At 40.2% G+C, this 25,592-nt stretch overlaps 2 protein-coding genes across 2 annotated transcripts; one reads left to right on the top strand and one right to left on the bottom strand.

Moving 5' to 3' along the window:
* The first annotated feature begins 8,040 nt into the window (after positions 1-8,040).
* LOC109560915 (olfactory receptor 7G1-like) lies at positions 8,041-8,976 on the top strand. Its single transcript, XM_019963370.2, has one exon. It carries the CDS (start codon positions 8,041-8,043, stop codon positions 8,974-8,976), a length of 936 nt encoding a protein of 311 aa, XP_019818929.2.
* Positions 8,977-16,757: 7,781 nt separating this feature from the next.
* Positions 16,758-19,542, bottom strand: LOC109560914 (olfactory receptor 7E178-like). The gene is made up of 2 exons (XM_070792195.1): positions 19,526-19,542; positions 16,758-17,709 (listed from the first exon to the last, which is right to left on the bottom strand). The coding sequence occupies exon 2, from the start codon at positions 17,685-17,687 to the stop codon at positions 16,758-16,760; it is 930 nt and encodes a 309-aa protein (XP_070648296.1). The 5' UTR covers positions 17,688-17,709; positions 19,526-19,542.
* Between the last annotated feature and the right edge of the window lie 6,050 nt (positions 19,543-25,592).

The following is a 25,592-nucleotide window of genomic DNA, read 5'->3' as shown; positions in this document are numbered from 1 at the left end:
AACTTAAGATTTAAAACCAACTTATGCTTTGTCTAGCTCTGTGATGTTTGACACAAAATTTCAGTTCTCTAAGATAAGGTTTTTGGTTAGGGCCAAGAGAAGCTGAGTCTGAGGCAGAGGTTTGTGTATAGTAATTTTGCTAGGGAATGTTCTCAGCATAAAGGATATCAGAGAAGGTGAAGGAAAGGATTTAAACAAGTTTGTGGTCATACAAAGATAGAGTCTGCCTGATTCCCTGGATAACACCATATGAACTGAACTCTAGAGTTAAGGCTATTGTGACACATGCTGGCTGATCTTTCACACCCCAGTTCAGGAGTTCCTGGGGTTGTTCACTGGTAAATGGGACATGTGTAAGCGGATATTTGCATCCACAATATTCAGCTTCATCATCTGTAAAGTTGCCATGATTAGCTTATCTCAGTCATTTGAAAAGATTGTGAGGTATTTGAACTTGATTAGTGAGGAAGACTTTCTAATGGCAGGCTACAGTCCATAGGGTCGCAGAGTTGGACATGACTGAAGTGACTTAGCACACAGCACATACATCCTTGCTCTAATATGTTCAAATGGTAAAGATAGTTATCCTCATTATAGGAATTTCAGAGGCAGAAAATGTGCAGGCACGAGAGAGTAGAGATTCATTCATTCCTCCATGGAGAGGCTTTGTGCTACGGCTGATTCCCCTCATGGATTCATACGGCTGCATCAGATGGAGGCATTATACCTAGAGGGATTCCCAGAAACCAAGACAACTGTCCTTCTCTCGGTCTGTTGTTAACTGAGGGTCTATTTTTAGTCACTATTTCCATGGTGTCATATTACCTTCAGTTGGAAAAGTTGGTACTGAAGTTCTATAAATGAAATAATATGCCTACTGTTTTCTCATTTTGCTTTTTAAAATTGTGGTAAAATGTAAAACATAAGAATTGCAATTGTAATGTGTTTAAGGTGTGCCATTTTGTGTCATATTAACATTCACACTGCCGGGCAGTCATCACCACATTCCGTTTCCACCTATTTTAGTTTTTGGCTGTGCCGGGTCTTTGTTGCTGTGTGGGCTTTCTCTAGTTGCGGTGAGTGGAGGCTACTTTTCCTTGTGCTGATCATGCTTCTCATTGCAGTGGCTTTTCTCTCTCTCTGTCTCTCCCCCCACCCCGCACTGGCATGTTTTATTTATTTATTTATTTTTTAATTGAAGGATGATTGCTCTACAGAATTTTGTTGCTTTCTCTCAAACATCAGCAAGAATCAGCCATAGGTACACCCATGTCCCCCGCTCCTGAGCCTCCTCCCCACCCCCACCCCCCGGCTCCCTCCCCATCCCACCCTTCCAGAGCCCCTGTTTGTGTTCCCTGAGTCATGCAGCCAATTCCCACTAGCTATCTACATTACATATGGTGTTGTAAGTTTCCACGTTACTCTCTCCATACATCTCACCCTCTCCCTCCTCCCCATCCCCGTGTCCATGGGTCTGTTCTCTATGTCTGTTTCTCCACTGTTGACAGTGGCTTCTCTTGTTGCAGAGCACAGGCTCCAGGCACGTGGGCTTCGGTAATTGTGGCATGCAGGCTTAGTTGTTCCACGGCATGTGGGATCTTCCCAGACCAGGAATGGAACCTGTGTCCCCTGCATTGGTAGGCAGATTCCTAACCACTGCACAACCAAAGAAGTCCTCCAACTATTTTTCATCACCTTTGACTCTCCCCATGCTTCAGTCCCTGGCAATCTCTGTTCCTTTTTCTGTCTCTATAAATGTTTCCAATTTGAAAATTCTTATAATATATGTCATACAATTCATACAATACATGTCCTTTTTTCTTTTTCAAGTTTTGACTGTGAAAAACTAAAAATACAGCAAAAATTGAAAGAATGATACAATTAAAAACCATTTATGGACTGCTTATATTCAACAGTTACTATTTCACAATATTTGTTTTATCAGTCTACATATACTAATTTTCTTCTTTCTTGTAGTGTTAAAATACACATTGTATAAAATTATACCATCCTAATTATTTTTAAGTTCACAATTAAAAGTGTTCAGTATAGGAAATTTTTCATCTTATAAATCTGAAATTCAGTTTCCTTTAAGCAGTAACTCTCCTTTACCTCATCTTCCTAGCCCCTGTAACCATTTTACTTTTGTTTTCTATGAATTTCAGTATTTCAGATACTTCTTATAAGTGAAATTTGTCTTTTTCTGACTGGCTTGTTTCACTTAGTATAATGTTCTCAAGCTCCATGCATGTTGTAGCATGTGGCAGGCTTTCCTCCCTTGCTAAGGATGAATAATATTCCATCATATGTATATAACACATTTTGTTTATCAATTCATCCTCTGGTGGACACTTGGGAAGCTCCCACCTCTTGGCTAATATATATATTTCTCTTATGAATAAAGATGTATATATATATATATATATATATATTTCATTTTAATTTCTAATGCACAGGTTCCTTTCTGTCTTTAAGAGTACTATCTGTGTGTGTGTGTATGTTTGTGTGTGTGTGTGTGTGCACACGCATGCATGTGTGTGTGTGTGCTCAGTCATGTCTGACTCTTTGTGACCCCAAGGACTGTAAACTGCCAGGCTCCTCTACCCATGGGATTTTCCAGGCAGGAAGGCTGGAGTGGGTATATATATTCAGTTGCTTATACCCGACTGAATACAGAGTTTCAGAGTTTCCTACTCCAGAGGATCTTCCTGACCCAAGGATCAAACCTGTGTCTCTTGCATCTCCTGCATTCTTTACCACTGCTCCACTATCTACTTAAACTTTACCACTGCTCCACTATCTATACTTATGTTTTAGTCTTTCCAAAATTTATTTTTAAAATATCATACAATTTAATGCATTTTTGTGTACTGTTCTTTGTTTTTTTAATTAATAACTTAATTTTTTATTTAGAAATTTTTCTTTGTGGAAAGCTTTTCACTGTTAGTTGAAGAGATCTTTAAAAAATATTTATTTATTTACTTGGCTGTGTCGGATGTTAGTTGCATCATGTGGAATCTTTTGTTGTGGCACACAGACTTTCCAGTTGTGGTACATGGACTTATGACCTCTGAGGCATTTGGAATCATAGTTTCCCAACCAGGGATCAAGCCTTTGTCCCCTGCATTACAAGGTAGATTCGTCACTACCTAACCACTGGACCACAAGGGAAATGCCTATTTTTAATTTTTATTTTAAAAAATTATTCATTTATTTGGCTGGGCCAGGTCTTAGTTGGGGCACGTGGGATCTAGTTCCCTGACCAGGGATGGAACCTGGGCCCCCTGCATCGGGAGTATGGAGTCTTAGCTACTGGACCACCAGGGACGTGCCTGTACTGCTCTTTATATTTCAACTCATGTATCAATTCTTAGAACCACCACTGCACTCAGGATACAAGGCAGTTACATCATTCATGGATAACTGCCTTGTGTTGCACTGTCATCACACATTGCTTTGTCTTTGTGAATCACTATGAGCCACTGATCTATTCTGCATCCTTACAGCTTTGTACTTCTCATAATACCACATAAATGAAATCACATATCACCACACTGTTCATAAATACAATGGCTATTTTCATAACTGGCCTAAACAAAAACATCCACATGGACTTCTCCGGACAGTGCATAAATAATGTGCTGTATTATAATCGAAAGCAGCAATAAAAAGGAGTTAGGTATTGATACTCTCAATTGATATACTCAACTTGTATAATTCTCAAAGGTATGCTGAGTGAAAGAAGTCCCCTGTAAAAAGCAAACATTTATTTAAAAATTCTTATCCTGTACGGCCCTTATGGAAAACAGTATGGAGATTCCTTTAAAAACTAGGAGTGAATCGACCATATGACTCAGCAATCCCACTACTGGGCATATACCCTGAGAAAACCACAATTCTAAAAGGTACATGTACCCCAATGCTCATTGTAGCAATATTTACAATGGCCAGGACATGGAACCAACCTAGATGTCCATCAACTGATGAATGGATAAAGATGTTGTGGTATATTTACATAGTGGAATAGTACTCAGCCATAAAGCAGAATGAATTTGAGTCAGCTGTAGAAAAGTGGATGAACCTGCTGCTGCTAAGTCGCTTCAGTTGTGTCCGACTCTGTGCGACCCCATAGACGTCAGCCCACCAGGCTCCCCCGTCCCTGGGATTCTCCAGGCAAGAACACTGGAGTGGGTTGCCATTTCCTTCTCCAATGCATGAAAGTGAAAAGTGAAAGTGAAGTCGCTCAGTCGTGTCCGACTCTTAGCGACCCCATGGACTGCAGCCTACCAGGCTCCGCCGTCCATGGGATTTTCCAGGCAAGAGTACTGGAGTGGGGTGCCATTGCCTTCTCCGGTGGATGAACCTAGAACCTGTCAAATAGAGTGAAGTAAGTCAGATAAAGAAATACAAATACCGTATATGAACACATATATACGGAATCTAGAAAAATGGTACTGATGAACCTAGTAGAGAACAAGCTTGTAGACACAGCGGGGGAAGGTGAGGGCGGGATGAATTTAGAAAGTAGCATTGACATATATACACTATCGTGTGCAAAATAGTTAGGAGGAAGCTGCTAAACAACACAGGGAGCCCAGCCTGGCGCTCTGTGATGACCTAGAAGGGTGGGATGAGGGGAGGGGAGGGAGGGTCCAAGGGAAGGGATATATATAATTATGGCTGATTCGCACTGTTGTATGGCAGAAAGCAACACAAAACTGTAAAGCCATTTTTCACCAATTAAAAAATAAAAAATTTAAAATCTCACCCTAGAGTGGATTGATGATCTGATTCTTGGTTTGATAGGTTGAGCTTTTTGGCATCAAGTTATTCCAGGCTATTTTGAAGTTTGAACTGTGGATTCATTTTTTTTTAACTTTTTTTATTTTTAAGCTTTACAATATTGTATTGGTTCTGCCATATATCGAAATGAATCCACCACAGGCATACATGTATTCCCCATCCTGAACCCTCCTCCCTCCTCCCTCCCCATACCATCCCTCTGGGTCGTCCATGTGGATTCATTTTAATTGCTATGTTTTTTCCCTTCCTCCGTTTCTCATGTTTTATCATGCAATAGCTTCACAGCTGCCCTTACCAAAAACTAGCCTTGAATTCACTCTAATAACTAATTTCTGCTGCCCACTGATTTTGAGAGTATAAAAATCCAGCCACCAGACCATCAGGTAGCTCTATTTGGTTTTGCCTTTGAGGCTTCTTTTGAAATTTTCTACTGTTTTAAGTCTAGAGGTAAGGTCCCAGGCAGTGTCCAAGACTTCATGTTCACTCTAATTTCTCAATAACAAACCTCCACTGAGCCCTTGGCTTTTAACTTTTTATACCTCTATGTCTTTTATACTTTTCTATTATTTTATGTGTTTGAAGCAAAAGATGCTAAGATGGTAAGGAGTGACTTTACAATGCCGTCTTGTCTCCTGTTGGTTTTACTATATCATGACAGTTGTAGGTTAACAAAATTCATACAGTAGCAGTGAAAAATAGAGGGAAGAAATGGATAGGCACATGAAAACATTGATCTCTGTAAAGATGAAAAATATTTCAATTAATATTAATGTGGAATACCGTCTCCAATTATTGGGTACAATCTAAATAAATATACTGAGATTAAATCTGCACACTAGCATTTTGCCGTGACATTGGAACCTCTTACAATTCCATGAAAAAATTAAGAGATGGGCGTGAGCCTGCACAGACACAGAAAAGTGAATGGTATCCACTTGGCCTCATAGAGTCAGAAAATCAGCCATCTTGAATTTCTCTCATGTAGTCTTCACCTTAAGATTTTGCACTGTCCTGGGATCACAGTGACAATGAATTGGCTGATTAATGAGGAACTTTGGAAATTGAATCTCCAGGGTTCAAGACAGTAATATGCTTGTGACCACCTCAGTCAGCAGTCTCTCTCAGGAAGGAAGAAGTGCAACTGAGACTCCTCTCGTAAAGGATTCCTCCTGCCCAGGATATGGTGACTCATTCAGATCTTTTGTTCTTCCTAAGAACAGCTCTTCTCTATGGTACCTCAGAGGTGTCAAGCCTCTTCCTATTGTGATCCCAGCTAGGTATCACAGGTGATATCCCTTTGCGAATGTTTGGAAATGAGGGCAAATATTTTGGTACAGGTTTATCCAGGAAAGGCTGTGAAGACAGTACCTACATCAGATAGAACCCAGTCTCTGCCTAACTTATGTCATCTTCACACTTTTTTTTTTTTTTTTGCATTTTGTACCAATACTTGTAAACATCTGTTTTACTAATACCATATTATTTGCTGTGACCTTGAGCTTTCTTCCTGAGTAGAAATCTGCTTGTTCTACAACAGGGTGACTTATTTTAGATGTTTTTAAGCTGAAGTGCAATTTTATTTTGTTATTAATTTTTACTGGAGTATAGTTGTTTTACTATGTTGTGTTAGTTTCTGCCGTTTGGCAAAGCAAATCAGTTATAGATAAACCCATGAAAAAGTGACCCCCTCTTTTTTAGATTTTCTTTCCATTTAGGTCACCACAGAGCATTAAGTAGAGTTCTTTGTGCTATATAATAGGTTCTTAGTAGTTATCTATCTTATACATAGTGGTGTATATATGTCAATCCTTATCTCCAAATTAATCCCATTCCCTTTTCCCCCTCGGTGTCCATAGGTTTATTCCCTATATCAAATAAGGTGACTTTTTTTTTTTTTTTCTGACGTTTCTCTGTATTCCTGTGATGGTATGGATGGGCAGAAAGGTTGGTAAGTTCACCTTATCTTTCCTGTTTCTTGATATATCTTTATATTATTTCTGACGCATGGTGCTGAAGTTGCTGGTTACATAGAATCTTCACTGCCTCCCTAGCCCACTGTTTCTCTTTACAAAGTCACCAAATGTTTTTAATAATCAGAAGAACACAGATAGTATAACTTAAAAATACAACCAAGTCTTAAAACTTTCTAGAATTAATTGTTTGTACTCTGAAATATCCACATCATTTTTTTTAAAGGAACCCAGGAATAAAAATGCATAAAGAAGGCATTCCTTTTTTGTTCTGAAAGGTTGTTGTTGAATCACGCGAATACACCAGGATTCTTGGCCCCCGGAGGAGAAGAATTCAATCCGGGGCCAGAGACGAGGCTTGATCGCTCAGAGCTTTTGTGTAATAAAGTTTTATTGAAGTATAAAGGAGATAGAGAAAGCTTCTGACATAGGCATCAGAAGGGGGCAGAAAGAGTACCCCCCTGCTAGTCTTTAGCTGGATGTTATATAGTCACTAGCAGTCTGTTAATGAAAGAAAGGAATGTCTTAAAATTCAGATGGGCCATAAAATGATTAACTTGAATCTTGAAGAAGGGCAGACCACCATACAAATAGTTTCATTTACATAGATTAGGGGAACAATATCCATACTGGTTTGTCAAGTAGGTTCTGGGCCAAGAGGCGGAACCGACTTGGAGACAGAGTTTGGGGTAAAGGCATAGTACATTAGCATAGCTTAAGACAAACATTTCCATAAGAAAAAGGCATTGGTTATCTCTAGACTCGAGAATAGCTAACTTCAGGCGAAACCGGGTGTCATTATGGCAACACAGTATTTTAAGAGAAACCTCCCTTTAAATTTGTATAGAGAAGGAAAAAATATTGCTAGTTTGTTTCCTCCTGCCGCTTAAGAGAGATAAAAATGTCTGACACTTGCAGGCTATTTCCTCTATTTGGAGACCCCTGGCCTTCCTGCCTGTTACCCTCTCAGTTTCCTCAGTTTGTCTCCTTCCATTCCCCAAGTGGCATTTACCTCTTTCGATACCCCTGCTTCTTCTTCAAGGACTACATATTTCACTGTATCCTTACCACATCTTTTTAAAAGAATATTTATTTGGCTGCACTGGGCCTTAGCTGTGGCACTCAGAATCTTTTAGTTGTGGGATCTAGTTCCCTGACAAGGATTGAACCCAAGCCCCTTGCATTGGGAGTGTGGGGGATTTTAGCCATTGGATCACCAGGGAAGTTTCCTGGTTATCACATCTTTTTAACCAGACTCATCAACAGCATGGAACCCAGAAACCACACAGATGTTTCAGAATTCCATCTTATGAGACTGTCAGAGGACCCAGAATTGAAGACCATCTTCTTCAACCTCTTCCTGTCCATGTACCTGGTCACTGTCCTGGGAAATCTGCTCATCATCCTGGCTGTCATCTCTGACTCCCACCTCCATACCCCCATGTACTACTTCCTCTCCCATCTGTCCTTTACAGACATCTGTTTAAGCACAACCATGATCCCAAAGATCCTAGTGAACATCCAAGCACAGAGTCAGAGCATCACTTACACAGGCTGCATCACCCAGATCTGCTTTGCCCTGACTTTTGTTTTGTGGGAAAATTTTCTCCTTTTAGTAATGGCCTATGACCGCTATGTGGCTATTTGTCACCCACTGAGGTACACAGTCATCATGAACCCTCGCCTCTGTGTTCAGCTGATTCTACTCTCTTTGTTCACCAGCACTGCAGACGCCCTGCTCCATGGTCTGATGGTGTTACGACTGTCCTTTTGCACAGACCTGGAAATCCCCCTCTTCTTCTGTGAAGTTGTTCAGGTCATCAAACTCGCATGTTCTGACACCCTCATCAATAACATCCTGATATATTTAGCAGCTGGTGTATTTGGTGGCATTCCTCTTTTTGGAATCATTTTCTCTTATATTCAAATTGTTTCTTCCATTCTGAGAATGCCATCATCAAGCAGAAAGTATAAAGCTTTTTCCACTTGTGGGTCTCACCTCTCAGTCGTGTCCTTGTTCTATGGGACAGCTTTTGGGGTGTATATTAGTTCTGCAGTTACTGAATCTTCTAGGAAGATTGCAGTGGCTTCCATGATGTACACTGTGGTCACTCCCGTGATGAACCCCTTCATCTACAGCCTGAGGAACAAAGACATGAAGGGAGCCTTGAGGAAGCTCTTTGGAAGAATATCTTTGCTGTGATTGTGTCACCTGATTTTGGCTGGGTACTCTAGAATGAATCAAAATTAAAATAATATGAATGAACTACTCTGCCTGACACTTTCATCACCAAGTTTTTTTTTTTTTTAATTTTATTGAAGTATAGTTGATTTGCAATGTTGTGTTACCAAGTTCTTAAGTGAATAGATAACATGACGGCCAACTACATTTCAACTTAGCATTGAAAACCAACTTGTTTTTCTAGCTCTGTGGTTTCTTTATTTTTTTTTTTTCAATTTAATTATTTGGCTGGGCAATGTCTTAGTTGTGGCATGCAAGGTCTTTAGCTGCAACATGTGAACTCTTAGTTGCAGAATGTGGGATCCAGTTCCCTGACCAGGGATCAAACCGGGTCTTGGGAAACTCCAAGCCTTGGGAGCATGGAGTAACCACTGGACCACCAGGGAAGTCTCTAGATCTGTGATGTTTACCACAAATTACCTTTCTCTAAGGTTTTTTGTTACAGCAAACAGAAGCTGAATCTGAGGCAGATCTTCTCGGTATGATAATTTTGGGTGGAATGTTCTCAGCACAAGAGAAGTGGGAAAAGTTGGATAGGTCAAGGTTTAAAGAAGTCTGTGGTCATACAGAGGTAGAAACATGGATTGCACCAAGTGAACTGCACCCCAGAGTTAAGCCTGCTATGAGACATGGCAGCCGATCTTTCTTACCACAGTTCAGGAATTCTTAAGACTGGTCACTCACTGGTAAATCAGACATATGTGGGGCAACATTGACATTCACAACACTCAGCTTCATCATCTATAAAAAATTGTGATTAGATTATCACCGTGGTTTGAAATGATTGCATGATATTTGAAATTGGTTAATGAGGAATCCTTTCTAATAAGATAAAGATATCCTTCCTCTAATATGCTCAAACAATAAAGATAGTTATCCTCATTACAAGGATTTCAGAGGTACAAAATGCGCGGGAGTGGGAGAGCAGAGATTCATTCATTCCTCTGTGAAGTAGCTTCAACCCAGGACTGACTCCCCTCATGGACTCAGATGGCTGAATCAGATGCAGGCATCATATCTAGACATGAATCCCAGAGGCCAGTACAATCGACTGTCCTTCTCTGGGTCTGTTGTTAATTGAGGGTCTATTGACAATAGATGTTTCCATTGCATCATCCATAAGATATTACCTGCAATTCTATCACTGAGAATAGGATCATATGCCACTGACTTAATCCAGTTCCGGATAAAGAACAAATGATTACTGTGAAAGCCTTATACTTATCATGTGTGTGGGCTCAGTCACTCAGTGGTGTCCAACTCTATAACCTGCCAGACTCCTCTGTCCATGGAATTTTCCAGGCAAGAAAACTGGTGCCAGTTGTTATCTCTTACTCCAGGCGATCTTCCCAACCCAGGGATCTAACCTTGAGTCTCCTGTGTCTCCTGCATTGGCAGGTGGATTCTTTACTACTGAGCCACCTGAGTGCAATTATTGCTGCAAAGTTAATCTCCATATAGGCGATAAATACTTAGACCAATGCCCTAGTAAAATTTAATAGTATTATCATGTTCCACAAATTTCCTCTAACCTTGAGTCTTATAATGTTATTGATCCCATATATTTCTCTACTTGCTTTAACAATTTGATTTGTTTTCTTTTATTGTTATATTTATCAGCCTTTTCCTTCTAGTCTGAGTAATATAATAAAATACATAATAAAAATAAATAATTATTAGTCAGGCAAGGCAAATGTTGGTAATTTTCCTCTGGCATCTTATTTGCTTTGAAACTTTCTTTCTCATTGACTTATTTACAAGAATGTACCTGAATTTTCACTTCTTTCCTTAGTCATCTTATATCATTGTATTTCTTACACATTTCTGGTGAAGTCCACACAGAAACACTGTGAAATAAAATCAATTGTATCATGAACATCTTAGCAATTGGGTGTAATCTTAGGCCTGTAGTGGAAAACTTTAATTTTTTTTTTTTTTTTTTTTGGCTGTGCTGGGTCTTTGTTGAGGGGTGCAGGCTGTTCATTGCCGTGTATGGGCTTTTCTCTAGTTGTGGTGCATGGGGGCTTCTCTAGTTGCAGTGGGGAGGTTTAGTTGCCCAAGACATGTGGAATCTATTTTCCCAACTAGGGATTGAACCTGAGTTCCCTGAATTGGGAGGTAGATTCTTAACCATTGGACTACCAGGGAAGTCCCTCATGAAAAACTTTTTAATGTGTCTTTGTGAAGAAAGCTGTTCTATGGAGAACTGCTTTCATTTGACAGAGAAGTGCTGAGAGTAAGACAAGGAAAAAGGGAAGTGGACAAGATTAGGTGGATCCGTTTCCCCAGAAGCACAAAAATGTATGGTCATCAGTCAGAATCACCTCTGTGGTGAGTTGGTGAAAACAGTGGAGCTGTCAAGGGAGAATCAAGGGTGTGGATGAAGAACCTTCTATTCACTGAGAAGTGAGAGGTGGTTTTATTTTAAGCACCAAATCTAGGGAACAGCTCCCTGGCTGGCACTCCTGTTCACTCTAGTGCAGAGGTTCCTCCATTGTTGTCATTAGAACAGCTGCAGAGATTAATTACCTGAGACCTTTGTTCATACTGAGGTATCCCTGACCTCCAACAAGAACCACTGATTTTGAACTTCAGAGGTGGGGGGTATGTGCATGCCTGCTAAATTGCTTCAGTCGTGTCCAACTCTTTGTTGGACAAATCCTATCCATATGATTCTCCAGGCAAGAATACTGGAGTGGGTTGCCATTCCCTTCTCCAGGGTATCTTCCCCACCCAGGGATTGAACCCGCATCTCCTGTGTCTTCTGCATTGCAAGCAGACTCTTTACCAGCCACCAGGAAAACCCCAGGGGGGCATGTGCTGGTCTGCAAAAGTAGTAACATAATAAAATGCATGTAACTGACCTGAAATTTAAATAAATAGTTTTTCTCATATTGCACTTTGGAGATTTCATTGTGCTTTGGGGTATGACAGTAACTGATTAATTTCCAATATTCTGTATATCTACATTATGTTTGATGACTACAAAATAGATATCCTTTAAGAAACTGATGGAAATTTTGTTTGCTTTTCTTGTTATATTTATCAGCCTTTTTCTTCTGATCTGAATAACATAATAACATAAATAACTATTAGTTTTTGTAGCTAAGTTTCTGCCATTATGAGTAAATCTGAAGGTTTTTTTTTTAATATTTCTTGGTAGAGTGAGAGAGGAGATCCATATCATCATCAACACTTTTCATTTATAGTAACAACTTACTGAGTGTAAAAATTATTTCATCAAGTGGCATACCTCATATTAATATATGGTTCAGAGTCTTTTGATCTTCCTTTCTGTTAAATATCTAATTGTGATATATCTACTGAGTTGTTTATCCTTTTCTCACTCATTCATATGAGTTATTTACATAATCAAAACATTAGTGCTAGTCATACACATTGCAGATTTCTTCAAGTATATCACTTCTATTTGGATATCCTCTCAGTTTTGCTTCAGATGAATACAAGTACTTCGTTTTAATTATGTAGTTGTAATTTGTCAATACTTTCCATAATGGCCTGTACCCAATACGTCTTGTTTATGAAATCCATAGGTCTTGCATTTATGTATTTTAAATGTAAATATGTAATAGTTTGTTTATTTCCAACTGTTACCTCCCTATTATGATATTTCAATTTCAAATCTTCTCTATTCTCTTCATTTATGAAACTCACATTTCTATGAACATCTTAATTAGACCTCAAGTGATATAGATTACTAATCTGATAAAAAAGAAAATTGTTTGAATAGATTAGTACCATGTTCATTTTTCATTTGTTTTGTTTTTTGCTTTATATCTTATTTGTTTTTTGTTGTTTATATATCTTATTGTAATATAGTTGATTTACAATATTGTGTTAGTCTCAGGTGTATAGCAGAATAATTCAAGTTATACATATACATGTATTCATGATTAGATTTTTTTCTCATACAGGTTGCCACAGAGATTTGAGTAGACGTGCCTGTGCTATACAGTAGGTCATTGTTGGTTGTCTATCTTATATATAGCAGTAGTGTGTGTACATCCCTATCTCCTGATTTGTCCTTCACCCCCGTGTTTTCCCTTTGGTAACCATAAATTTGTTTTCAATATTGAAAGTCTGTTTGTAAAACTATTGTTAAGTCTGTTTCTGTTTTGCAAATAAGTTATTTTGTATCTTTTAAAGAATTATATTCCATATATGAGTGATATCATGATATTTGTCTTTGACTTACTTCACTTAGTGTGATAATCTCTAGATCCATCCAGGTTGCTACAAATTGCATTATTTTATTCTTTTTTATGACTGACTAATAGTCCTTTGTATATATGTACCAAGTCTTCTTTTTAAAAACAAATTTTTGGAGTATAGTTGATTTTTAATGTTGCATTGGTTTCAGGTATACAGAAAAGTGTATCAATTATACATATACATATGTTCATCCTTTTTTAATGATTTTTTTCCCATATAGACTGTTACAGAGTATTGAGTAGAGTTCCTTGGGTTATAAAGTAGGCTCTTGTTAGTTATCTATGAACCACATCTTCATCCACTCCTCAGTCAATGGACATTTCGGTTGCTTCCATGTCCTGGCTATTAGAAACAGTGCTGCAGTGAACACTGTGGTGCATGTATCTTCCCAGATTACAGTTTCCTCCAGATATACGCCCAGGAGTGGGATTGCTGAATCATACAATAGTTCTATTTTTGGTTTTTTAAGGAACCTCTATATACAGTGTTTGTACCCATAGGCATTCCTACCAACAGTGTAAGAGGGTTCTCTTTTCTCCATACCCTATCCAGCAGCTATTGCTTGTAGATTTTTTTTGATAATGATGACCATTTTTTTTTTTTGGCTAATAGCTTAAAAATTTTTTTTAATTTAATTTTTATTGGAGTACAGTTGCTTTACAATGTTGTGTTAGTTTCTACTGTACATCAAATGAATCAGCTATACATATACATATATCCCTTCTTTTTTGGATTTCCTTTCCATTTAGGTCATCACAGAGCATGAATAGAGTTCCCTGAGCTATACAGTAGGTTCTCATTAGGTACCTATTCTATACATATTGTCAATAGTGGATATATGTCAATCCCTTCCCCTTTCCCACCCCTCTGTGTCCATATGTTTGTTCTCTATGTCTGTGTCTTATTTCTGTCTTGCAAATAAGATCATCTATATCATTTTTCTAGATTCCGCACATACACATTAATATACAATATTTTTTTTTCTTTCTGACTTACTTCACTCTGTATGATAGTCTGTAGGTGCATCCATATCTCTACAAATGACTCAATTTCATTTCTTTTTATGGTTGAGTAATATTCCAGTATATCCATGTACCACATGTTCTCTAGTCACTCATCTGTCAATGGACACTTAGACGGCTTCCATGTTCTGGCTATTGTAAATAGTGCTGCAATGAACATTGGGATGCACATGTCTTTTTAAAATATTTTTAAATTTTTATTTGTATTTTTAATTGAAGGATAATTGCTTTACAGAATTTTGTTGTTTTCTGTCAAACAGTTTTCACTGGGTATAAGCCCAGTAGTAGGATTTCACGGTCTTATGGTAGTTCTATTTTTAGTTTTTTAAGGAACTTCCATACTGAACTTCATAGTGGCTATATTAATTTACATTCCCACCACAGTGCATGTAGGTTTCCTTTTATCCACACCCTATCCAGCATTTATTGTTTGTAGATTATTTGATGATGGCCATTGAGGTGATATTTCATTGGGGTTTTGATTTGCATTTCCTTTATAATTAGTATTGTTAAGCATCTTTTCATGTGCTTTTTGGCCATTTGCTTGTCTTCCTTGGAGAAATGTCTATTTAGATCTTCTGCCCATTTTTTTTGTGGAGAAGGCAATGAATGGCAACCCACTCCAGTACTCTTGCCTGGAAAATCCCATGGACATAGGAGCCTGGTAGGCTGCAGTTCATGGGGTCACTAAGAGTCGGACACAACTGAGCGACTTCACTTTCACTTTTCACTTCCATGCATTGGAGAAGGAAATGGCAACCCACTCTAGTGTTCTTGCCTGGAGAATCCCAGGGAGGGGGTAACCCCAGTGGGCTGCCATCTATGGGGTCACACAGAGTCGGACATGACTGAAGCGACTTAGAGAATTATTGAATGTGAGGAAGTTCCTGATTTGTATAAGTAAGGGTGGTACTGGAAATCCTTGAACTTTTAGCTGGTGTCTGAAGTGAAGGCAATCTCATGAGGAGTGCTCCCTTAAGCTTTGTGGCTTGGCAAACTCTTTGCAGCAAGGCAGGGGGTGAAAAAAATCAAGCCAAGTTGAAGCCCCTCAAAGGTCTCTGAAAACTACCAGAGAGCTCTGGGGCTAGAATGATCCCTTAGAGTCGGCTGGAGTTGGGACAAAATCATACAGTCATTGGCTGTGGGCTGCCTGCTGGCTCTCTGTAGCTGAGGCAGATTGCTTTAGGAGTTGATTGCAGAGAGCTGAGTAACACCCAACATTGGAGAAATATGTCCCTCATTCCAACAGTAGATTTTTTTTTTTTTTATTGTGGTAAAATAACATAACATAAAATAATATAAAATTTACTGTCTTCATGATTTCCAAGTAAACTTCACATGGTTTTGCAACCATCACCACCATCCATCTGCAGAACTTTTCATCTTCCCCATCTGAAACTCTGTCCCCACTAAACACTAACTCCCCATTTCTCCTCCCAAAGCCTCTGGTAACCAACGTTCTAATCTCCGTCTACATGTGTCTGACTACTTTAGGTACCTTATATAAGTGGAATCTTTCAATTTTTGTTCTTTGTATCTGGATACATAATATACATAATACATAAAATTTTGTTCTTTGTATCTGGATATGGTGGTTGGAATTGGAAGAATTATCAGAAAAGTTGGTAATTGACTTTGGTAGACACTCTTTCATCTGCTCCTTGGGAAACATACATGTGAGGTTTCCTAGGAAAGTTCCAGTTGATAACTCAGTATTAATCATATCTCATTTCAATTTCAAAATACCCTAGTTTGAACAGGAAATTAGTCATCCTATTTGCTCAAAAATATGGCCAAGACCATTAAGAAACAAAAATGCACTAAATATTTTGGTCCTTAAGGTAGAGTCTAGATCCTCAAATCAAGGCGTAGGCAAAAAAATCATAGGAAAAGTTTAGAAACAATAAATAAGAAGAAAGTGAGAGCTATGATTATTTTACAGTGCTAGAAATAAGACTCCCTGTGAACAGAGGTCCTGGATAATGTATAAAGAGAGTGAGAAGGGTATACTGATGTGCTTCACAAAGTCCAGGAGAGCTATGACTTGTGTGGGGAGTCCAAAATAACTTATTGTTTCCATTAAAGCTATTCTAAGAGGAAAAATGGGGCTTCCCTGGTGGCTCAGTGGTAAAGAATCCACCTACCAATGCAGGAGATGCCAGTTTGATCCCTGGGTCAGGAAGAAACCCTGGAGAAGGAAATGGCAACCTATTCCAGCATTCTTGCCTGGGAAATCCCATGGACAGAGGAACCTGGCAGGCTCCAGTCCATAGGGTCACAAAGAGTCAGACATGACTGAGCGACTAAATAACAACAATTTCAACAACAAGAGGAAAAATTGTGTAAACAGAAAGCAGAGTGCCAAATAGGTACAAATCACTATGGGACTGCAGATTCAGAATTTCTTGTTGCACATATTTGAATTTACTGCCTTTCCCAGTATTATGAACCAAAAGAAAAAAAAAAATGTTGACGCAGGTATTAAAATTAGGCTATTCTGATGATAATCCCCCACAGGGCACTCTTGATGTCCTTGTTCCTTAGACTGTAGATGAAGGGGTTCAGCATAGGGGTGACCACAGTGTACATCACCGAGACCACTGCACTCTTCCTGTGGGAAGCTGAGACAGTGGAGCTGAGATACACCCCAAGGGCTGCTCCATAAAATAAGCAAACAACTGACAGATGAGAACCACAGGTAGAGAAGGCTTTGTACTTCCCATCTGATGAGGAGACTCTTAGAATGGAGGATATAATTCGAATATAAGAGTAAAGGATCCCTGAGAGTGGAACTCCAGCCAAGATGGTACCAATGAAATAGATTAATATGTTACTGGTGGAGATGTCTGAACAGGCGAGGTTGAGAAGTTGAGAAAGCTCACAAAAGAAATGAGGGATTTCCACATCTGCACAGAAGGTAAGCTGTGACATCATCAAGTAGTGAAGTTGAGAGTTCAAAAGGCTGATGGAAAATGACACCAGGACCAACAAGCCACAGAGGTGGGGATTCATGATGACCAGGTAATGCAGAGGGTGACAAATGGCCACCAATCGATCATAAGCCATCACCGTCAGAAGGAGACTCTCCAAGCATGCAAAAAGAGAAAAGACAGTCACCTGAGCTAGGCATCCTGCATAAGGGATGGATTTGCTCTGTGTGTGGAGGTTCACTAGCATGTTGGGGACAGTGGTGGTGCTTATACCAATGTCAGCCAAGGACAGATTGGAGAGGAAGAAGTACATGGGGGTGTGGAGGTGAGAATCGGAGCTGACAGCCAGGATGAGGAGCAGGTTCCCAAGCACAGTGGCCAGGTACGTGGACAGGAAGAGTCCAAAGAGGAGGGGCTGCAGGTCTGGATCATCTGAGAGCCTCAGGAGGAAGAATTGTGAGACACGTGTACGATTGTGTGGTTCCATGAAGAAGGGACACCTTTTTAAAGAGAAGAGGATGTTGAATAAACAATACAAATATAGAGGCACAGACATAAGTGTCCAGAGTTTGGATTTGAACAATTCAAAATTCAGAAATAAAGTATGCATGCTTGAGGCCCATACAGCACAATTCATTGAGCAGTATTTTTCAGTGTGAACACATCTTTACTAATGCTGAAGACATTCATTTTTTCCTTCATACATCTATTTTAGAGGCATGGGGCCAAAGAGTATTAGAGAAGAACATTTTGAGATCACAATCCATGAACAAGGTCATATATCTGTCCCCTACCTTTGAGAGAAAAATATAGAATAAAAAGTATTCTTCTTTTTTAAAAGATTATTATAATTAAAGCACAAGAAATAGCAGTCAAAAGTACTATATCTTATTCAAATGCAGTACAAGAAATTCCCTTGATTTGCACTGTAGTCCCAGAAAGCTAAAAAGCACTGTCTCTGGATTCTAAATTAAAATCAAATGTTCACAATCAGATAGCATTTGTATAGGTTAAGTAATTTCAAGGGTTTTTTCATCTTTATTTATGTTTATTTATTTCATCTTTATGATATTCATCTTCCATGGAAGTAACTGCTTATTCAAATATGTGGGTTGTCTGGTCACTGTCTCTTTAAATATAACTCAAATATAAATATTTGACCTTGATGGACTCCACATTTTGATAAGTATATTTTTGTTAAAAGAGTAAAATCATATGGCATCCACGATCCTGAAGATAGCATTAATGTATGATGCAGCAATTATTAAATAATAATTAAATTTTAATACTTTGAAGTTTTTTTCATTTTTGTAGAGTTTTTCTCAGTGCTATATACTCTTGGAGAAAGATTTGAGGTTGAGTTTGCATTTTACTGTTTTTGTTTGTAAGGCTAGGAAAACTTCTTAATTGTGTCTTTACTCCTAAACGTTTGTAAAGTGTTGCTGCTGCTGCTGCTGCTGCTGCTAAGTCGCTTCAGTCATGTCCGACTCTGTGCGACCCCATAGACGGCATCTCACCAGGCACCCCCGTCCCTGGGATTCTCCAGGCAAGAACACTGGAGTGGGTTGCCATTTCCTTCTCCAACTCATGAAAGTGAAAAGTGAAAGTAAAGTCACTCAGTTGGGTCCAACTCTTAGCGAACCCATGGACTGCAGCCCACCAGGCTCCTCCATCCATGGGATTTTCCAGGCAAGAGTACTGGAGTGGGGTGCCATTGCCTTCTCGGTGTAAAGTGTTGACTCCTCATCAAATCCAGTCCTCTTAAGAACAGTTGAAAAATTTAAGAACAAAGCCCAGTCTCAAACCCTAAATTGGTCTTCTTATGCCAGATTAAGAGCTATTCAGGTAGTTCTTTTTTATTGAGGAATCAAGTTTCAATCAACATTGAACTCCCTGAAGGCAACTCAAGTCTTCATTTCTCCTGACAAGTCAAAATATGAATGTAATTGGGAAAAATCAAAATGGGAAAAAAATAGTAATATCACAAACAGTTGGGTAGTTTGTACATCTGTAAAATGGGTACATTAATTGAACTGAACTTACAGGTTTGCTATAAGCAATTAAAGTACTCACACTTACAAGCAACTGGTCACCATAGTCTAGCCTAGTTAACATATAAAATTAGCTTTCACATGCCCTTTTAACTTCCCAACTTCTGTCAGTTATAGTTCGAAGGCTTGTTTTAATATCCAGATAAGTTGAATTTAAAAATTGAAAAACCAAAAACTATGTATGTATCTTAATTTAATTGAACTTACAGTCATTATAATGTTGATGTAGCTATCACAAAAAGGAATCTGTGCCCTATTTGTCTATTAAAAGTCAAAAAAAAAAAAAACTAGAGGGAATTTTGCTCTCCCTGCATGATCTTATTCCCTTGCACTTCAGTGTTTCCCCATGTTAAACACATCATGAGTTGGGTAAGCATGTTTTCTTTCAGTGTTTCCATAACATTTGTATTGATTTATGTATTCATAAGAAGTTTTCTTGAAAACTTTACTAGATACTACCTACCATAGATGAGTCCCTATTTACCACTTTATGAAATACTTCTATTTCAACACATAATATGATGTATGATATTACCTGAGGGATAAATTTTATTTTCCTTTTCAATTTTTTATTATGACACAGCTAAGAAAATTCTTGGGCCCCTATCTATATTACACAAATAAAAGTCCCAAAAGACATATGCATCTAAGACTATTGTTTGAGTTTTAAAAATTGAAGCATGTGCAATTTTCCTATTCCTATCTTCTTGTGTGATAAAAAAGATCACACAAAAGCAAGTGCATGCTCTGATTGTCAAGGTACAAAATTAGAAAGATCTCTGAAATCTCACTGGCAATAGGCTTTTCATGATAAAATCACAGGAAAATTCCTGTCTTGTATAGGGAATGACATTTCTGTAACTCAAATGTTTTAGATGGGCTGGAAAATGCATTCTTATTCACAGAAAACCCTATCATCCATAATAGTCATACAATAAAAGCCCCTGAAAACCACTTAGTCTATTTGTTAATTCACAGATAAATTCACCAAAGCCCCAGCAGAAGAAACCCACAGTTCTACTTCCATTTGATCATCTGGGACTAAAGCAGGTTTCAGAAGAAAACAAGCAATCCACTCTGGTGGGACAGAGTCCTAGGACTGGAATTGGGAGGCCCTTGTCTGAGACCCACACCTTTCATACACTAAATATGGAGTGTGTGTAAATCTCCCTACATCTCTGGGAAGGTATTCCTCACATTGAAGTCAGGCCAATAACACCCATTTGTAGGACATGTAGGGTGTCAGGGAAGGGGAAATTACCCCTTCTACCCTTCTGGAGTTCTTGTGGCTGGATTAATAATAAAATCAACACAGGGCACGTTAACAGGAGAAAAAGGAATCAAATATTAATTTGTGCACTTGAAGGTCACATAAAAATAGAACCTAAGAAGTGGCCAAAGCAGGCAGCTTTTATCCTCTTTAGATAAAGGAACAAAACATTTGTAAGAAATTGACAGGACAAAGAAACTTAGGCTTTGAGTGCTTCATTAGTGAAGAATCTAAACAGTTTGAGCTTGAGGTAGTGTATTGAAGAAATAATGAGTTTTGTTTAAACAGATTTCTGGGCCCTAAATTCCCTATGTCTGAAAATAAGGATGTCCTTCTCCCCCTAGATAAAGCTTCCCAGGTGGGTCAGTGGTAAAGAATCCATCTGCCAAAGCAGAAGATGCAGGAGACATGGGTTTGATCCCTGAGTCGGGAAGACCCCCTGGTGAAAGAAACAGCAACTCACTCCAGTATTCTTGCCTGGGAAATCTCTGATGGGCTACAGTCTGTGGAGTTACAGAGTCAGACACGACTGAACTCACATCTCCCTCTAGATACAGGGAGTGCCCCTTTCATATGAGAGATTTTCCTCCTTCTCAGGGGGACAGAGGAGGATCAGAATTTCCTTCTTGCATTGGCTGCTTCAGAAGCAACTTCATTTCAAACTGATCAATAGATCATTGCAGTATGCTTTATGGCAACCCATCCTGATCCCCAGTAGAGGTATCTGAAGAGGTCAGCACAATAAATATTCTGTCATAGGTTTTGAATCAGAAGTTGAATTATTACTGGAGTAGTTGGATATTGATGAAACAGAATCCTAATAAAATTTAATGATCTTATATTCTATTTTATATAGGAGAGGTAGAAGCCTATTGAAGGAAAGACACGGCTCAAAATAGCCTGGAGTTAAAACTCCCCTACAGGTCCTCCCCACCATTCTATGCAAAACAAAGAACTCGCTCATCTGAAGAAAAATATGGACATTAAGGTTGATTACACCCAGCTCCCAGCTGGTTCAGCCTCTGATCTCCAAAATTCCATGCCCCAGCCGTTTAAGAGATAACTACTCCGAAAAACCTTGGAGAAGAGCAGGCTCCCTTAAGACAGTAACTTTCCACATACATGCCTATATATACTTACTCTTTTCTTGGATAAGGGCCGCAGCTCACTAGTCTGACTGCTGCCCCTTCTCGCCTCATTAAAGGTGATCTGTTCTTGTAGCGTGCCAGTCTCGTTCTTTTTCTGAACCTCACTTTCTCTAACTCCCTTACCCTACATTTTTGGTGCCGAAACCCAGGAGTTTGAAGTTCCTTCTCGTTCTTCACAGCCAGCTCTTCGCAGCGTGGAAGCCTGCCAAGCTCACTTTCCTGCCCGGGCTTTCAAGACCTCCTCAAAAGGACGCCCTGTGCCTTCTTGAGCGGTACAAGTCCTGTGTAAGGGCTTTACTGGTTTTCCACATAACCCGAGGAATATTGGTCTCTCTCTCTCTTTCTCTCTTTTCCTCTTTTCTCTACACTTTCTTTTCCACAAGACCAACCAACTCCAGGACAGAGGCCTTTTGCCATTCTCGACCACACTACATGCAACACTCCACTCAAGCTGGCCCCTAGATTAAGGTAAGATCCGGACGGTGTTCTAGAGGTGCCCTAGAACTCAGTCCTCTCAGGGTCCCAGCGACCCCCGGCCCAGGGCCACTCTGTAGGTGATGGTGGGGGATGCTCCACCTCGACACAGAGCTCTCTTCTCAACTCCTATTGTGACTACAGGTGACGACTCGAGCTCCCAATAAGAGCCTCTGCTTGCCTTTCAATTATGGGGTCTGGCCAATCTGTCCCAAAAAATTCCCCTCTGGCCTATGTTCTCAAAAATCTCAGACCACTCTCACTCACTGAACTCAAAGCTAATCACTTAAAACAACTCTGTATACAGATCTGGCCTCAATACCGATTAGACAACCAAAACCTCTGGTCTGAGTTCGGGACTTTCGATTTCAGTATTTTATCAGATCTCACTAACTTCCTCAAATGGAATGGCAAATGGTCAAAGCTCCCCTATATTCGAGCCTTCTGAGACCTTAGAAGCCGTCCTTCTCTCTGCAAAGACTGTTCTACCTATCAAATTCTCCTCTGCTCTCTCTCCCCCTCCATTACAAAAGAATCCAAATCTAAAGCCTCTAAAAGGCCCCCTAAACCCTCAGCCCCCAATTTTGACCAGAGAGATGAGCCTCCTCCCTACTGCCCTGGAGAAAAAGCTTCCGTAGACGAGACCCCATCCTCTAGCCCTTCCTCCTCCAAAACAGAAGGCAATGACTCCAGAACCCCCAAAGAGATTTCCAGCCCCCTCCATCGGCCAGGACCCGAAGCAAACACATTTCCTCTCAGAGAGGCAGTGGGACCGGAGGGCCCTACATGGGTTCATGTGCCTTTCTCAATTTCTGATATGAGCCAAACTGAAGAAAAATTTGGATCCTTTTCAAAAAATCCTACTAGATACAGAAAAAATTCCTCTGCCTTGCACAAACATATCATTTAACCTAAAATGATCTTTATTACATCCTAAATGCCACTTTAACCCCTGATGAAAAGAAACGGATATGACAGACAGCCCAGACTCATGCTGATCAGCTCCATAACCAAGATAAAACTAATCCGGTGGTTAATGATACAGTCCCTTTAACTGAGCCACGGTGGACATATCAAACAGGCGATGCCAACATTCAGTACCTGCATCATATGATCACCTGTATACTAGAAAAAAAATATGAAAAAGTATTTTATTACTTATTACACATTCATATTAACTATGATAAGATTAGAGAAGTGACTCAAGAAAAAGATAAAAATCCTGCCCTTTTTCTTTCACAGCTTACTAAGGCAGTCCAAAAACACACTAATCTAGATATTTCCACTCCCGCCGGACTTCTGTACCTACATGTCCAGTTCATAAGCCAGTCAGCCCCCAATATTCACTGAAAACTACGCCAGCTAGAAAAGGGCCCTGAGACCCCCCAAAGAGACCTTCTAGAAATAGCCTTCAAGGTGTTCAATAATAGAGAGAAAGAGGCTAAGAGAAAAAACAACTGTGAGAGAAAAGCTAAATATGCCTTTTTGGTGGCAACAATCAAGATCAGCCCAGCCCAAGTCATCCCAGACTGGAACTTAAGACTCCCTCCCAGACCCTGCTTCTGATGCAACCAGTCAGGACACTGAACAAAAACATGCCCGAACCTGTGCCCCCCCACAAAAACATGCCCAACCTGTGGTCAGTGGGGACACTGAGAGGTAGACTGTCCCCAAGGACGCCCTAACACCCCTGGGGAGGTCCACACCTCCCAGACCTGGAGAGTGAAATGTCCATAGGGACGCCCTGGCACCCCTGGAGACATCCCCACTTCTCCCCAAACCCCAGCCCAACCCTATGAGAGTTGTTCCAATGACAGGGCCCTGGTTCCAGCCCCCTGGTCCGTGTCCTGCACACGAGCTCAGATCTTAGGGTAGATGGGGTAGTGGCCAAAAAAAGACCTACTTTATAGTAGACACTAGAGCCACTTTCTCTCTCTTAACTTTCTACTCTGGCCCAACTCAAGACTCAGAACTCACAATCAATGGGGTCTCTGGCCTTAAGGCCAAAAAATCAGCCCTCCATTACTGTCAGTTTAAAAGATCCACCCTCATACACTCATTCCTCATAATGCCTCAGTGCCCAATGACAATCCTAGAGAGAGATTTGTTATCCAAATTGGAAATCTTTATTACCATAGCCCCCCTCAATACAGTCTCTATATTCTGCATGCAGATGACACCTAGACCATTTCTATCCCTCACCCCTGACCTTCCCTTGGATCTATCCAGCTTAGACCCCCAAGTCTGGGACACTGATCACCCATCCATAGCCAAACATCATGCCCCAGTTCACATTACCCTAAAAGCCCCCTTAACTATAATCACCCAACAACAGTAATCTCTCACCCTAGAGGCCCACAAGAGACTTAAGCCTATCATAGACCACCTTCTTCAAGCCTCTATCTTAATTCCTACCCATTCACCACACAACACCCCTATTCTGGTAGTAAAGAAGAGACCAAACTCTTGGAGACTGGTCCAGGATCTGCAAAAAATCAATGAGGCCATCACGCCGACATTCCCAGTAGTCCCTAAGCCTCACACCCCATACCCCCCGACTGCAACCCACTTCACGGTATTAGGTCTCAAAGACGCCTTTTTCACCATCCCCCTCCACCCCCTCTCCCAACCCCTTTTTGCCTTCACCTGGCAAGACCTCAAGACTCATGTTTCCCAACAGTTAACATGAACAGTTCTTCCCCAGGGGTTCAGAGACAGCCCCTACTTTTTTGGACAGGCTTTACAAAAGGACTTACAGACACTCGACCTAGCCCCGAGTCATCTCCTCCAATATGTAGATGACCTCCTCCTTTGTAACCCAACCCCAAAACTCTGCCTCCAACATACTGCCAAACTCCCCAGGGCCCTGGGATCCTGCGGTTATCAGGTGTCCCAATCCAAGGCCCAAGTAGTACAGACAAACGTCACCTACTTGGGGCTCTCCATATCCCACCAACAAAGAACTATTCCCCCAGGAAGAACCCAGGCCTTGATTAACTGTCTGCTTAAAAAAAAAACGAAAAGGGAATTCCTGTTTATCCTCAGTCTCCTAAACTTTTTCCATATCTGGATCCCTAACTTCCCCCTCATTACAAAGCCACTCTGTGAGACAACTAAAGGATGTCTGGGTGAGCCCCTTTTTAACCCTTCCTTGCTGGCTAATCCTGTTTGCCAGTTCACCCAAAGCCTCCTCTGAGTGCCAACTCTCCACCTGCCAGATCACACCATACCATTCTTTCTCTTTGCCCATTCCAACCAAGGACAGGCCCTGAGACTTCTATGTCAGCGGGCCAAAGACACCTGGGCTCCCATAGCCTATCTGTCAAAACAGATTGACATGGTGACCAAGGGGTGGCCTCCCTACATACAGGCCATGGCTGCAATCGCAGCCCTCGTACCCGAAGCAAATGAACTCTCTAGACATGCCCCTTTAACAGTCTGTTCTCCAC

This window comes from Bos indicus, chromosome 7, assembly GCF_029378745.1.
Source record: "Bos indicus isolate NIAB-ARS_2022 breed Sahiwal x Tharparkar chromosome 7, NIAB-ARS_B.indTharparkar_mat_pri_1.0, whole genome shotgun sequence".
NCBI classification, from domain to species: domain Eukaryota; kingdom Metazoa; phylum Chordata; class Mammalia; order Artiodactyla; family Bovidae; genus Bos; species Bos indicus.
This window is presented reverse-complemented; position numbering and strand designations above follow the sequence as displayed.

Excerpts from the sequence above, each read along its gene's own strand:
- LOC109560915 (XM_019963370.2), top strand. The coding sequence starts at position 8,041 with ATGGAACCCAGAAACCACACAGATGTTTCAGAATTCCATCTTATGAGA.
- LOC109560914 (XM_070792195.1), bottom strand. The coding sequence starts at position 17,687 with ATGGAACCACACAATCGTACACGTGTCTCACAATTCTTCCTCCTGAGG.